Source organism: Gymnoscopelus braueri (genome assembly GCF_963280865.1).
Source record: "Gymnoscopelus braueri genome assembly, chromosome: 1".
NCBI classification, from domain to species: Eukaryota; Metazoa; Chordata; class Actinopteri; order Myctophiformes; family Myctophidae; genus Gymnoscopelus; species Gymnoscopelus braueri.
The window spans coordinates 1,640,247-1,656,334 of NC_137603.1; the positions used below are offsets into that span (position 1 = coordinate 1,640,247).

General features: G+C 46.3%; 1 protein-coding gene across 3 annotated transcripts in view; it reads left to right on the plus strand.

Annotated features, from left to right (window-relative positions):
* Positions 1 to 16,088, plus strand: part of LOC308087534 (NACHT, LRR and PYD domains-containing protein 12-like) — a 135,356-nt gene that overhangs the window by 39,033 nt on the left and 80,235 nt on the right. For all 3 annotated transcript variants that reach the window (XM_080431469.1, XM_080431471.1, XM_080431470.1), the window contains exons 8-9: positions 4,043 to 4,156; positions 5,562 to 5,675. In XM_080431469.1, coding sequence (XP_080287595.1) covers positions 4,043 to 4,156; positions 5,562 to 5,675 — 228 coding nt within the window. The remainder of the gene's footprint in view (positions 1 to 4,042; positions 4,157 to 5,561; positions 5,676 to 16,088) is intronic.

The following is a 16,088-nucleotide window of genomic DNA, read 5'->3' on the forward strand; positions in this document are numbered from 1 at the left end:
CAACAATCACAAAGCTTGAGAATAGATGTGTCAAAATACCATCGCAGACTCAAATTAGCTACACATTTTGGAGTTGGAAACAACACGGAAATTCCGCGCTTCCACCTTCCATCATACTGGGAACCAGAGGAGGACAAAATACCGGACAACCTAAAACAATTGATCCAGATGGACAGAGCCACAGTACAAAATGTACCAGGACACCTGAGAGAAAAAAATAACATCACAACAGATCAGGTGAGAGCTCTAAGATCATTAGCTAACAACCAGGACATTGTGATTAAGCCTGCAGACAAAGGGAGCCGTATAGTCATTTTGGACAGACAACAATATGTTTTTGAGGGTTTAAGACAGTTGAATAACTCAAATCACTATGTGGAGTTGGAGGCACCCATTTTTAAACAAACAGCAATAGAAGTTGGGGGTGTCATCACCGAATTAAGAAAGAAAAAATTTATAGATCAGAAACAAGAGAAGTACCTACGGGGCGAAAATTCCCCAAGAGCTAGAATTCTCTACCTTTTACCCAAAATCCACAAGGATCCTAGTACATGGACTATTCCTTATGAAATTCCACCTGGTCGCCCAATTGTTTCGGATTGTAACTCAGAAACATATGCCACAGCAGAATTTATTGAATTCTACTTAAACCCACTATCTGTAAAACATCCAAGCTACATTAAGGATACATATGACTTTATTGATAAAATAAAAAACATCACAGTGCCTCAGGGGGCCATTTTGTTTTCAATAGATGTTGACAGTTTGTACACCAATATAAACACAGTGGCGGGGCTGAAGGCAATCAGAGATATCTTTATAAAGTACCCTGACAGACAAAGACCAGACGCAGAACTATTAAAATTGCTAGAATTAAATTTGACCAAAAACGATTTCACATTTGATGGGAAAACCTTCCTTCAGATCAGTGGAACAGCCATAGGAAAGAAATTTGCACCATCTTATGCCAACATTTATTTGGCTTTGTGGGAAGAAACCGCACTCAAAAAGTGCAGATTCAAACCCACACATTATTTCAGGTTTCTAGATGATATTTTTGGAGTTTTTGAGCACTCCACAGAGGAATTTGAGCAGTTCATCCAAATCCTAAACACACATCATGCCTCAATAACAGTGAAATATGTAACTAACAAAGAACATATTGACTTCCTGGATGTGACAGTCTTCAAAGGAAAAGACTTCAATACCACCGGCAAACTGGATTTAAGGGTATTTTTTAAGGAGACTGATACACATGCATTGCTCCACAAAACTTCCTTCCACCCAACCCATTGTTTTGCAGGAATAGTCAAGTCACAGCTCCTACGTTTCAAGAGAATCTGCACACAAGCAGCAGATTTTGAAAAAGCCTACAAGACTCTGTTCACAGCATTAAGGAAACGTGGATATACAAGAACATTTCTCAGGAAAGCATACAACACGTTCCAGGAAGTGAAAATAAGAAATGAGAAACCCACACTAGCTTTAGTAACCACATTTTCTAGCCAAAGTTTACTGGCAAACAGAGCCATCAAAAGAAATTTTGAAAACAGGGGAGGGGACCTCTTACAGAACTTCAACATAATCTCGGCCTACAGGAGAAACAAAAACTTAAAAGACCACTTGGTCCACAGCAAATTGAAACCATGGAACCAGGTAATTAGGACAAGGCCTAACTACTTTAGCCCAAAACAAACTGTTAAAAACAGGACAAACAAAAATATAATTATCCTAAGACAGAACATCACATACAACACCAGAAATTGTGTTTTTCTGATTACTTGCCAAGTATGTGGATTACAATATGTAGGAGAGACGAGCAACTCCATAGCAATTAGAATAAGCCAACATAAATATACCATTAATAATGAAAAGGATACCCATTTGTTAATTGTTCAACACTTTATGACACATGGAATTGAGGCTATAAAGGTATGTGGCTTGGAATACAATGACCGCTGGACAATTGGACAGAGAAGATTCCATGAAAAAGAATGGATCACAAGACTTAGCACAAAATATCCAGGTGGTTTAAACTTTTAAACTGCCCAACAGAACTGAAACCCTTCACAAATTCTCACTAAACTAAACAATGGAGTTGATCACCTACATCAAACCACATAGTTGAGTGGGAGATCTCATTGTTGAGTTAGTGAGAATATTAATGAAGACACATTGATACCAAGAGCCATCAGCAATTGGGCCATCAACAGGGAGCTCATTGTCTTCCAAAATGGAGGTGTGAACAACAGAACTGTAGATATGCTAACTGGATTCCAAGCTTGTAACCTTTTAGCACCTATCCCTTAGTTATAAAATATAATGTAAACACATCTTTAACTGGGATTAAGAAAGAGTGGAAATAATTTTAAATCCGAGGGTCTGCGGTTACCATGACTCAGAGAATTGACGCCTCTGCCCTGCACAGTCAAACAGAAATCACAAACCTTTAAAACAGAAATAGTCTATGTAAGTTTAATTACACAGTCAGTGGGGCAAACGCAGTCCCCACCAATATTATTTACGATTCTGTGCTTATCGGTACATAACTCGGACGGCGCTGAGTCGACTAGCAGACCATCGGCCGGTCGCCGCGGGCACTCGCGCCTTGAGGCGCTCGGGCGCGACTCCTCGGCCTCAAGGTCCGCTGAGTCGGCGCGCCTCTGTCATGGTCAAACTTTATTTTAAATGGAACTCACAAAGCCTTAATAACCTAAATAGTTTATGTAAGTTTAATTAATTGCAAAACATGACACCTCTTATTCAAAACAGATGGCGAATGCACCTTCTCTTTATAGGGCCTACACAGATAGTACCACAAACTACCTGTGAGGCCTCTTTGAATTGAATCTCATAGTCAGCAGTCAGTCAGTCAGTCAGTCAGCGAGCAATCAAGACGGATCTGTCAGATTTTTCATATTCCATCCTAATTGGCGAATTCCGAACATTGCTGAAATTAAACTCAAATGCAACTTATGTGTCCTAAAAAGAGCATATTACATGAATGTTTCGTCTTAAGACTCAAGAAAAAACAATATTCTTAATGCATATTGATAAAGAAGATTATTGTGCTTTGTAAGGAGAGTTCTCACATTTCTGGTAGGTTCTTAGGCTAATATCCCTCCACGTGACTAATAGGCATAATAAATTAGGTCACAACAAAACAGTGTTCATAGAAACTTGCCTCTGCACCCAGCATCACTGTTAGAGTACTAGAAAAGGGTGCTCCTCAGAGCGCATGTCTTGGGTTGGCCTACCCAGGGCTGTGTCTGTTCTGGCCACAAATCTTTGAAGCCATACAGGCAAAAGGTATGGAGTATCAAAACCCTGGTCATTGTCACATGACTCACAAGACCATTTGACTTAATCTGGTACTACAAACATTTGTAGCATTTTCAGTGCCCTGGACTGCTGAACAAGGCATGACCACCACCTGTCATCAGGCTGGCTTGGACCTTTGCTCCTCCTCGTGGACTTACCTGTGGATTTTACCAGAGAAAGTTACCTTTTGTGGACTACTGTATGTGGTTGAACCCGAACATGCGCTGATACTCTGAACCTTAATCTCAACGCACTGATACTCTTCTTAATGTCACCATGGACAGTATATACGCGCCGCTATGCTCATGCACCTTATGTCTAAACATCATGTACAGTACATACTGTAAGGATGGATCTACTATGTGTAGATACCCTGTTTGTTTTTTATTTGATATCTCCTCCTGTCCTCCCCCTATATTTTTTTCTTTCTCTTTCTGGAAACAACAAAACGATGGAGCTTGCACAAAAACAAATTTCACCCAAAGTTTACACCTGCAAACCTGTGATAATAAAGATGATTCTGATTCTGAGCTGGTGATCACGTTATTAACTCATTCCCTGCCTAGAACGACTAAAGCGACTTCTGTTTTTTTTCAATGAAAAATCTTGGCAGTGGGCAAACGCGGCCAGAAAAAATTCAGGCAGTGAATGAGTTAAGACTTCATCATGAATATACAGTATGAGCCAGAAACAGTGTTGTGTGATTTGTTTATGATTCCAGAGGTGAATACCAGAGACCAGTCTCTCCAGCATCCAGCTGTACGACTACGACGAGTGGCATCGGCTCCCTCACTTCTACGGACGTCAGGAATGAACCTGGACCTTCAGACTCAAAGTAAGATCAATCACTGATCAGGAAACACAATGCTGTTATAGAATCCTCTTAGATTTAGTTAACAATGAGCTTGTGGATTGGGCGTTTATTTTGATTATATATTTATTGCCAGACCCAAAGGGTATGGCTTACATGAGGCTCTGTACCTGTTTCGTCCATACATGGGCATGCCCCCTTTGTCCTTAGGTCCCAGCCAGAAAAGTCTGTCCCCCTTTCGTCCATACATGGGCATGTTTTGTACCTGTTTTCTCCATACATGGGTAAAAAACAGGTTTTGTCCCCTTTGTCCTTAGGTCCCAGCCAGAAAAGTCTGTCCCCCTTTCGTCCATACATGGGCATAGAATGGACCTCTGAAAAGGGACACAGGCTGACACGTCATGTGAAATCCGGCTTAGTCCTGACGTAGTGCTCTGATCTTATAAAGTCAGAGCACTACTCTATAAGATCTTTCGTCCATATATGGGCCTTCTACATATATGGGGATGTCGGAATTGAATTCCTCTTTTCCTCTGCACACACTCTGCACACACGTCAAGCGAAGTCCGGCCATTCAGATAAGCTCAGGCACTGCCTAAGTAAATAAGTAAATAGGCATAGGGGGACTATTCAGGTGAATGTAATCAGACTGGAAGGTTTGCTGGTCTAGCCTATACACAACTCCACACCAAATGCCTAAAATGATTTATGCTTTTCAGTTATAAAGTGGTTTGTAGGTGTGTTACATACTAGGACTTCATTCTGGGTCTGGCAGAACCAGGTCTCCTGGTCTTGTTTTATTATTCCGCCGTCGGCGTTCTGCGGATGGTCTGCGTTCGACTTTGAGCCGGCCTCAGTGTGAACAGTTTGGGAGCGCCCGTTTTGTAGCGCGGGCGGTGACGTTGAAGCCTCCCGCTCACTTCGTCTCGTACCCGCCAACACTCTTTTCACTCGGACTATTGCTCCTCCTCGTTGACTTACCTGTGGATTTTACCAGAGAAAGTTACCTTTTGTGGTTGAACCTGAACACGCGCTGATACTCTGAACCTGTCAGGAATGAGTGGTGGGCAGGACCCAAAAGCAGACGAGCAGGAATGCAGGATAAACTTAAAGTATGTATTAAACCACACAAGCTTGTTGACAAAGGTAGGTATAGAGAACAGGTGGGGTGTAGGCATCAAGCACTAACATAAACTCACGTGACCAGGGCCGTACTTAGGGATCAGGAGGCCCTAGGCAAACCCCAGTATGAGGCCCCTGGGTCGGGACCCATATGTGGGTCGTGGAACAATTTTTAAGGATCGCGAGTAAATAACCCTTTATTTTAAGTTAAAATAGCAATTGAGCTGGTGATCACGTTATTAAGACTTCATCATGAATATACAGTATGAGCCAGAAACAGTGCTGTGTGATTTGTTTATGATTCCAGAGGTGAATACCAGAGACCAGTCTCTCCAGCATCCAGCTGTACGACTACGACGAGTGGCATCGGCTCCCTCACTTCTACGGACGTCAGGAATGAACCTGGACCTTCAGACTCAAAGTAAGATCAATCACTGATCAGGAAACACAATGTTGTTATAGAATCCTCTTAGATTTAGTTAACAATGAGCGAGCTTGTGGATTGGGCGTTTATTTTGATTATATATTATATTATGTTATTATTCCGCCCTCGGCGTTCTGCGGATGGTCTGCGTTCGACTTTGAGCCGGCCTCAGTGTGAACAGTTCGGGAGCGCCCGTTTTGTAGCGCGGGCGGCGACGTTGAAGCCTCCCGCTCACTTCGTCTCGTACCCGCCAACACTCTTTTCACTTGGACTATTGCTCCTCCTCGTTGACTTACCTGTGGATTTTACCAGAGAAAGTTACCTTTTGTGGTTGAACCTGAACACGCGCTGATACTCTGAACCTGTCAGGAATGAGTGGTGGGCAGGACCCAAAAGCAGACGAGCAGGAATGCAGGATAAACTTAAAGTATTTATTAAACCACACAAGCTGGTTAACAAAGGTAGGTATAGAGAACAGGTGGGGTGTAGGCATCAAGCACTAACATAAACTCACGTGACAACGGTCTACGGACCAACAAGAACACAGCGCAAACACAGGGCTTAAAAAGAGCAGACAAGCAGACAATCAAGAGACGATAGGCAGAGGGACTAACAGGACACAGGAGGAGATAACTAATAATCACCGGGAGGTGAGACGAGGCAGGGGAAAAGTAACTAGGCAGACAGGAAGAGAGGAAGAACAGTACTACAAAATAAAGGTACACAACACCAGGGCAAAAGGCAACAACAGAGTAACAGAAAAACAAAACCAAACAGAACATGTACAGTATACATGACAAAATACAGAACAGCCCGAACAATACTCTTTTTGTCCAGAAAAGAAAATATTTCACCGGAAGAAAAACTTGTTTTTGGTTATTCCACAGCGCCCTCTACAGATCTGGTCAATGGAATTTTTCTATTGACCAGATTTTTCCTTCCAGTGAAATATTTTCTTTTCTGGACAAAAAGTGTATTATACAGAGAAGGTGGGGTGCTGAGAGGCTTCCCACCTCCGAGAACATACTTTCAACAACACAAAACAGCCTTTGTTTAGGTGTGTAGTAAATGGTTTTGTTTATTTTCACTACTGTTGGAGCCCTCACAGGGCAGTGGAATTCCTTGTACAAGCGCAGAGCCCAGCGCCTGGCAGAGCGTTAGAGAGAGCTCACTAACGCTCTGGAGGTTCGGCCCTCACATCTAGAGTTCGGCCTCACACGTACACCGCACCGCCAATCCGACTGATATGGCCATATATGAAGATCTCTGTATATGTCAGTCCTTGTCCCCTTTATGCCCGTATATGGAGATCTCTATCTGTCAGTTCTTATCATTCTCGTTTTCGTCTCGATGTCATCAGTATATGCCCATATATGGTGATTTGTTTGCGCCTGATGCCATGAATTCATTTTAGCCGATAAATAGATCACGTAGTTGTTCAGTAGGTGTAAAATAGGGAATAGTCTGGATGCTAGTTCTTTCAGGTATATGCAATAACCAAAGATGGTGCATCGGTCAGGATGCAAAGAATGGATGAGGAGACGTGACTTGGTTTGTATCTGTATTTCCAGTACTTCACAGTAATATTTACAGCAGTTCTGTAATAACAAAATAGAATAAATCTATAATTAGGCATTGTCGTATATAAACAGTTAGTCCAAAATATACCATTCATAAATTACAAATGAGTATCCAAACATCTTTACAAAAGGTAACAATCACCCTTGAAGGCTCAATATTAATAATAGGACATCTGTAGACATTAGCAGTGCTTCTTATCATGCTTGAACTGAAGATTATAATTGACATACAAAGATGTCATTCACTTCCAGTCATGAACGAACTGTCCAGTTATCATTGAAAAAGAACGACCCCTAGTGGCCGAATAAGGGAACAGCAGAGAATGACGTTCACCAAATAAATACAACCTTGAATGAACTCAGCGAATTTGTCACTTTACAGGCACCATAAACGGTGATACAGTATTCTCTTGTCATAAAGAAATGGTTAGCAAAGCACCACGTTAGCTCCTCCAACCATATGAACATTATACAAATGACGTCAGGTATCTTTTCTTACAGCTTCTTACACAACAGGAATGGTGTATGACGAGGCATAAACACGACAATACAATAACCAGGCATGCACTTACTTTTTGTCATGGACTTATAAAACTTGTGAAGATATACTGGAACGTCAGACAATATAAACTGAGGTAATACTCGGTTGGTTTTAACGTAACTTGGCAAGGATAACAAAGGGCTGGAGGACACGCCCCCATTCTTCCCGGGCTTGAATCACGTAACGTGACTACGTCACAACCTGTTACTATGATAACCTGAGCATTTAAAGGTACATACACCCATTATGTCCTGGCCTTTTAAACAGCCGCCCCAAAATGTGCAGGGCTCATTTTCTACACAGTAAAAGGCTTCTTAGTCTGTTACAGAGGGTCTGGAGGTCAGAGGTATCGCCCTCCCGGGTCGTGGGGCAGCTTCTGCGGTCGAGCCACCGGTCGGGTGCAGGCATGTCCCCTGATGTCCACATCAGTTGCTCCGATGCACCCATTAGGAATCCTGACCACGTGTCCAACAGGGCACAGGGCCCAAGGCAGCTGCCTGATGAGGAGTATGGGCGTAGTGTGCCATCTCTGGCCGGTCTGTGGTTTGGAGGGGCACTCTGTTTCTACTAGGGGGCAGACTGCCTGGGGAGGCGATCCATCGGGCCGCCCCGTCAGCAGACTGTCTGGTGTCACGGGGGCAACACCAGCAACACCAGCAGGCACACACCCCAACAGGCTCACGTTGAGGACAGCTTCCACACCCGGGGGAAGTGTGTAAGGAATTCCATCATGGACAGGTTGGGCCCGCTGAGGAGCGACCGTCTCTGCTTGTTGGTAATTTCCAGCATTAGGTGGAGAGGGGGTCTGCCCTTGGGGTTCTTGGACGGGGACATCCTTGGTTTCCAGCCAGGGATAGTAGGCTTTGTCATCTAAGCTGGTGGGTGCAGGTGAGGTGACTGTGACGCCACAGAAGGTGGCTTCCTGGAGTTCCACCCTGTGTACGACCAGTTCTGTGCTGGGCCTCTCTGGCCAGATGTCTGGGCTCTGGAGAGGGAAGGGAGGTCTGTGTGACTGTTGGCTGGGTTCTGTAGGGGCTGCCAAGGTCTTTCTTCTCGTCAGGTCATCAGCCAGTGGCAGAGATGAGGTGAACATACACTGTACAGGTTGGACTGGCCGCCCCATGGACGGAACGGGGCCTTGAAGCGCCCACCCAAGCCTGGTGTGGACGGCTGCAGGGCCACCAGGAGGGCCAAGTCTAACTGGCCCGACAGGTGTTATCAGATGAGGCTGGTCAGAGCCTATGAGGAGTGTTGGCTTAGCTTCTCTTAAAGCAGGTAGGGGAAGACCACGTAGGTGTTTGAACTTCTTTTGAAGGTGGTCCATAGGGTAGGTATGTTGAGCTAAACTGAGGCGACCAGCTGTAAAGGCATTGTTGATCTTGTAGCTGGTCTTAGGGTCAGCAGCTGGGGACACACGGAAGGACACTGTGTGACCCTGCAGCACCTGGATGCCCTGGCAGACAGTGCGCAGAGGAAGAGCTTCAGGAGTGCCCTTTATGCCAAGTGACTTGGCTGCTGCTGGTAACAGCACTGTTCTCTCGGACCCATCATCAAGGATGGCAAAGGTTTTGAGGGTCCGCTCCCCGTACTGAACAACTACAGGAACGACCTTTAGCAGGACCTGCTTACCGGCTCCAGGTCGGTTGAGGTGGAGGGATTCAGAGGCAGAGTTGGTTAGGCAGTTCTCTTCTACAGCTGCTGCTTCACTTGCAGGTCTGGTGTTTATCTCATGCAGAGCCAGGAGGTGTTTTCCCTGACATAGGTTGCAGGGTTTCTTCAAAGTGCACTGGGCTGCCTGATGGCTTCGAGCGCAGCGCCAGCACCGTTTGTTAACCTGGATCCACTCTTTAAGCTGCTCTTTGGAGAGCTTGGCAACGTCACTGCACTGACTGAGATAATGTTCAGTGCTCTCACAGTAGGCACAGTAGGGTTTACTCTTGGCTTTCTTCTCTGAACTCCACTCGGGTGGTAGGAAGGCAGTCTCTGAGTGCTCTTCGGCACCATGCAGGACTGTCACTGTTTGTCTCCCAGAGCGACCATCGATCTTTGTGTTCTGCCTCTCGTTACTGCTCCATCTGGTGGCTTGGCTGTCGAAGCCCTGACACCACGACTCATAGCGGAGCCAATTTGACAGGTCATATAGAGTATGAGTAGCGCCAGGCTGCTTGAACTGATGCCGGCGGAAATCAGCTCGCTGTTCTGCAGGGAGCTTACTGAGCAGTCGAGCGACGTGTGAGCCACAGTTCAGTTCAATCTCCCCTGCAGGACCCAAGGTCTGCAGTAGGCCCACTAACGACTGGATTTGGAGAGAGAACTTCTGGAACGCTACGGTGTCTCCACGCTTGACTTCAGGTGCATCGAGGACACTTGCTATTTTCCTTAAGGCAAGCTGATGAGGCTGACCAAATATGTCGTGGAGGGCTGTCATCGTGTCCGTGTAGGGAGTCTGAGAGTTTAGGTAGGCGTCAGCTATAAGCTTAGCTTCCTCCAGCTTTAAATGGTCCACAAGTATTTGATACTTGAAAAGCTCTGTAGCTGTAGGTGGGAGCAGGTTCTCTAAGGCTATTCGAAGCCTCGCAAACTCACTGGGGTCCGGTTGGATGAACTTTGGAATAGTGGGTTTTGGGCCTCTATATACCTGTTCAGCTATTGGTGGCTGTATAGGGTGATAGGCTGGTGTAGGCACATAGGGCATAGTCACTGCTCGAGCTGGAATAGGGGCTGGGTGCCTCGGGTCTGCTTTGGCCGTAATAGGGGCTGAGTGCACTGGAGGGGCATAGGCCGGCATAGGGACTGAGGGCATTGAGCCTGCATATGCTAGAGTAGGGGCTGAGTACAGTGAATGGGCATAAGCTAGCATAGGGACGGAGGGCGTTGAGCCTGCATATGCTAGAGTAGGGGCTGAGTACAGTGAATGGGCATAAGCTAGCATAGGGACGGAGGGCGTTGAGCCTGCATAGGCTGGAATAGGAGCTGAGTGTGCGGAGCTTGGGTAGGCTGAAATACGGGCTGAGTGCACTGGACCTGTATATGCTGGCATAGGGACTGAGGGTGATGAGCCTGTATAGGCTGGAATACGGGCTGAGTGCACTGGACCTGCCTGATTGGGAATGGGGGCTGAGTGTGACTGAGAGGGTTGTGCAGGGGGGTACGATGAGATCCCTTTACTGGAGGCAGGGGGCAGGATTTGAGGATGCCTTTGTACAGGTAGTGGATTATAGGGTGGATATTTGATATCTATAGGGGCATAGTCTTCCTCAAACTCAAGGTTGCGCATGCGGTCGTGCAGGTCTTCATATTGTGCAGGTGGTGGTGGTGGAGGGGCAGGCCATTCCTCCTCTTCCTCTTCTAGTTGTCCTGCATCAGGGCAACTCTTTGGGGCTGTAGCACTGGCTTGTGAGGACTGGTGGGTGCTGCAGATTGATGCTGGACTACTTAGTCGACTTGTGCCTGCTCTCAGTGAACAGGCTACATTAATTAGCTCTTTAATCTCACTTCGTGCTTCGTTTAGCTGCTTTATTCCTGACTGGAAGGCCTGTTGCATTTGGAGCAGCTTAGCATTCTCCTCTTGAATAGCTCTGACTTCGTTGTGGAAATGGGAATCCAGGGGTGGGCATTTCTGATATGAGGGTAAATGTTCAGGCAGGGCATAATCCTCCAGATATCTCCTCTGGGGGCAACCTGGGCCTAGCTGAGGAATCTCGTGGTGAGCAGCATTCCCATGGAAGCTACCAGAGTGAGGCTGAGGTGACTGGTAGGATGTTCTCTGAACTGAGGCCTCATGAGGAATAAACTCTCCCCTCTCTGCGGTACGAAGTGGTGGGTCCCACTGTGACAGGTCTCTCCGACGATATCCTGTGTAGTCTACTTCGAAGTCTTGAAGTTTAGTAGGTCGTTGTGTTTGCCTTTTAGGCCTCACATCAGGGTACATCACTCCATCCGACTCCATCTTGAATACTGCATTCGGCTTCGAAGGACCAATGTAAAATAGGGAATAGTCTGGATGCTAGTTCTTTCAGGTATATGCAATAACCAAAGATGGTGCATCGGTCAGGATGCAAAGAATGGATGAGGAGACGTGACTTGGTTTGTATCTGTATTTCCAGTACTTCACAGTAATATTTACAGCAGTTCTGTAATAACAAAATAGAATAAATCTATAATTAGGCATTGTCGTATATAAACAGTTAGTCCAAAATATACCATTCATAAATTACAAATGAGTATCCAAACATCTTTACAAAAGGTAACAATCACCCTTGAAGGCTCAATATTAATAATAGGACATCTGTAGACATTAGCAGTGCTTCTTATCATCCTTGAACTGAAGATTATAATTGACATACAAAGATGTCATTCACTTCCAGTCATGAACGAACTGTCCAGTTATCATTGAAAAAGAACGACCCCTAGTGGCCGAATAAGGGAACAGCAGAGAATGACGTTCACCAAATAAATACAACCTTGAATGAACTCAGCGAATTTGTCACTTTACAGGCACCATAAACGGTGATACAGTATTCTCTTGTCATAAAGAAATGGTTAGCAAAGCACCACGTTAGCTCCTCCAACCATATGAACATTATACAAATGACGTCAGGTATCTTTTCTTACAGCTTCTTACACAACAGGAATGGTGTATGACGAGGCATAAACACGACAATACAATAACCAGGCATGCACTTACTTTTTGTCATGGACTTATAAAACTTGTGAAGATATACTGGAACGTCAGACAATATAAACTGAGGTAATACTCGGTTGGTTTTAACGTAACTTGGCAAGGATAACAAAGGGCTGGAGGACACGCCCCCATTCTTCCCGGGCTTGAATCACGTAACGTGACTACGTCACAACCTGTTACTATGATAACCTGAGCATTTAAAGGTACATACACCCATTATGTCCTGGCCTTTTAAACAGTAGGGGTGTTGGAGAAGAAAAAAAAGGGGGGGAAAAAGCGATTCTTATGTTGTTACTTGCATCAAGGGCCATTATGTTGTGTTTCTGCATCAAATAGAACTACACCTAATCCAAGATACAGGGCCATGTGCGTCTGCAAAGCGCAAACGCCAATTTTTAGGGGGAGACTTTTTTTGGGGGTCCCTCGTTTCATTTCACAACAGAAACTCAATACATAATGGAAGTAATATGTTACACAATAACTTGGCCCATATGATTCCTGCTATTACCCCCCTATCTCCTCTGCCTCCTGCATCTCTACCACAAACAGCCTAACATAAGATGAGGGCAAACTAAAGCCATGAGCCAGTTTACTTTACTAATTATCACATTAGCCTGACTTTGTATAACCCAAGCTTAACAAAAGCTCATGAAATGAACATATATCAGTTTTCTAGCTAATCTGCACATAACGTTAAGTGTGAAAGCAACAATTTGATCCATACATGTGGAATTGGGCGTGGCTTGTTTGGGGAGTTCCGTAATGATCCAAGGAATCCAAGCGAACAAAGAATGTTGATAGTATGACCTCCAGGGATTGTGTGTGCACAGTTTCACGCCGATTGGTCCAACGGTGTCGGAGATTAGCTGTACACAGATGGTAAAGTTCTCAACGGCCCTGAAAAGTAAGGCCCGGGCCGAAGAATTACCATAATTAAAATAAATGTTTCAATTACCCAAAAAACCTGTCGGCAGCGCCAGCGGCTCAAATTATGAGGGAGGGCAGGTTCCTTTTGCGACGTACAACCTGTCGCGACGTGACACCGGCCTCGTCTCTTCCGTTTTCGACTTCGCCTCATAGGTCGTTACGTCGCCTCCTAGGTCGTACCGGAAGCGCCATGAAGGACGGCCGCATTCGTACGCGCTCCGTAACATCGCAACGTTTTTCCATCTTTTTAGTATTTTTTAGCCTTCTCTTTTTTCCCTACACCGTCGCGTGTCTAAGGAGTTATGACAGACAAGCACTTATGGACATCAGCACAGCGATTACACACAGAATTCCGGACTTTTTTGCTGAAAACCTTCCACTCGGCTGGGTGGGGGGTGGGGTCCCCTTTGTTCCAGCTGGATCAACAACAAACCCCCGACGAAAAAGACCGTGGCGAAGAGGCACAAGAGCGGGTCTTCTCGTAAGAACAACAAAACGTGGATATAAACCTGCACTGCCTTCAATCCTGCTAGCGAACGTTAGATCTCTGTGTGAATCAAGAACAGTGACCACTATGGACGACTTACTGGCGCGCGTTAAATACAACGCAGAGACGAGGAGGACTTGTATTGTTGTGCTAACAGAGACGTGGCTAACGGAGTTAGCATCTGATTCTTCTATCACTCCTCCTGGCTTCACCGCGTATAGGAAAGACAGAGACCCTGTACTGAGCGGTAAGCAACGTGGGGGGGGAGTTTGTGCCTTGATCAACAACAACTGGTGCAAAGATGTTAAAATCCTAGACAGTCACTGCTCACCAGACCTTGAACTTTTAATCATAGCCTGCCGTCCTTTCTACCTACCACGCGACTTCAGCATCGTGATTGTAGCCGTTGTTTACATTCATCCTGGAGCTAATAAGGACACAGCTATGAGGGAATTACACCAGGCGATCAGTGCACAAGAAAATCGCCACCCGGACTGCGCAGTCATCTGCCTAGGCGACTTCAACCGGACAGACTTAAAAAAGGTCTTTCCCAAATTCCACCAGCATGTCGCCTGCAGTACCCGTGGTGACAATATTCTTGACCACTGCTACACGCCCTTCAAGGATGGATACAAAGCTCTCCGCCGCCCACCGCTAGGAAGCTCTGACCACGACGCCATCCAGCTGCTACCTGCCTACAAACAGAGGCTAAAAAGGGAGCCGGTCGTTGAGAAGGAAATCCGAATCTGGTCTGAGGACACAGACGCTATGCTACAATCCTGCTTCTACCAGACTGACTGGGGGATGTTTAAGAACGCCGCTGGGAATAACATCAACGAACTCTCAGACTCAGTCACTGGCTTTATCAGCAAGTGCATAGATGACATAGTCCCAAAAAAGACAGTTCGGATCTATCCCAATCAGAAACCATGGATGGACAGCGGAGTACGTGCACATCTGCATGAACGGGACGCTGGTTTCAAATCTGGCGACGTGGAAACGCGCAACACGACGCGCGCGGCCCTAAACAGCGCCATCAGGAAGGCGAAAAAGGCCTACACAAAAAAGATGCAAGACAAACTCAGCAGTGGCGACATCAGGAGCACATGGCAGGCAGTACACACCTTGACAGACTGCAAAACAAGAACCAGAAGCGAGGTGAACCCGCCTGCCTCCCTCCCCAACGAACTGAACACTTTCTACGGCCGGTTTGAGATCAGCTCCAACCGCGGCAGCCAAGCGGGGCCATCAGCAGCACCAGCAGAGGAGAACCCTCCTCTAACCATCTCGGAGAGAGAAGTGCGTACAGCCTTCACACGGGTCAACATCCACAAGGCAGCCGGACCTGATGGGATTCCAGGCCGGGTCCTTAAGACATGTGCAGACCAGCTGGCGGGTGTCTTCGCTGACATCTTTAACCTCTCCCTCTCCCTGGCTGTGGTCCCTGCAGGGTTCAAAATGTCAACCATTGTGCCCATTCCCAAAAAGGCCAAAGTGACATGCCTGAACGACTGGAGACCTGTTGCTCTCACCCCGATCGTCAGCAAGTGTTTCGAGAAACTGGTGAGGGAATACATCAGCTCCACGCTACCTGCCTCGCTGGACCCGTGGCAGTATGCATACCGCAAAAACAGATCCACCGACGACGCTATTGCCATGGCTCTCCACACCGTCCTCTCGCACATGGACAACAAGCTGCTGAAGGACAAATATGTACGTATGCTGTTCGTGGACTACAGCTCAGCATTCAACACCATTGTCCCAGCAATACTTGACAAAAAGCTCAGACACCTAGGGCTACACCCAAGCATGTGCGACTGGATACAGGACTTCTTGTCCAACCGACATCAGGTGGTGAGAATGGGCAGCATCACATCCGACCCCCTGACCCTCAACACCGGAGCACCCCAGGGATGCGTGCTGAGCCCTCTCCTCTACTCCCTGTACACGTATGACTGCATAGCCACACATGTCTCCAACACCATCATAAAGTACGCGGACGACACGACAGTGATAGGCCGAATCGTCAACAACGACGAGTCTGACTACAGAGAGGAGATCAAATCACTGGCACACTGGTGCCGCGAGAACAACCTCTCTCTTAACGTCGACAAGACCAAAGAACTGATCGTGGACTTCAGGAGGCCGCGGAGAGACCATGCGCCCATCCTCATCGACGGTGCTGCAGTGG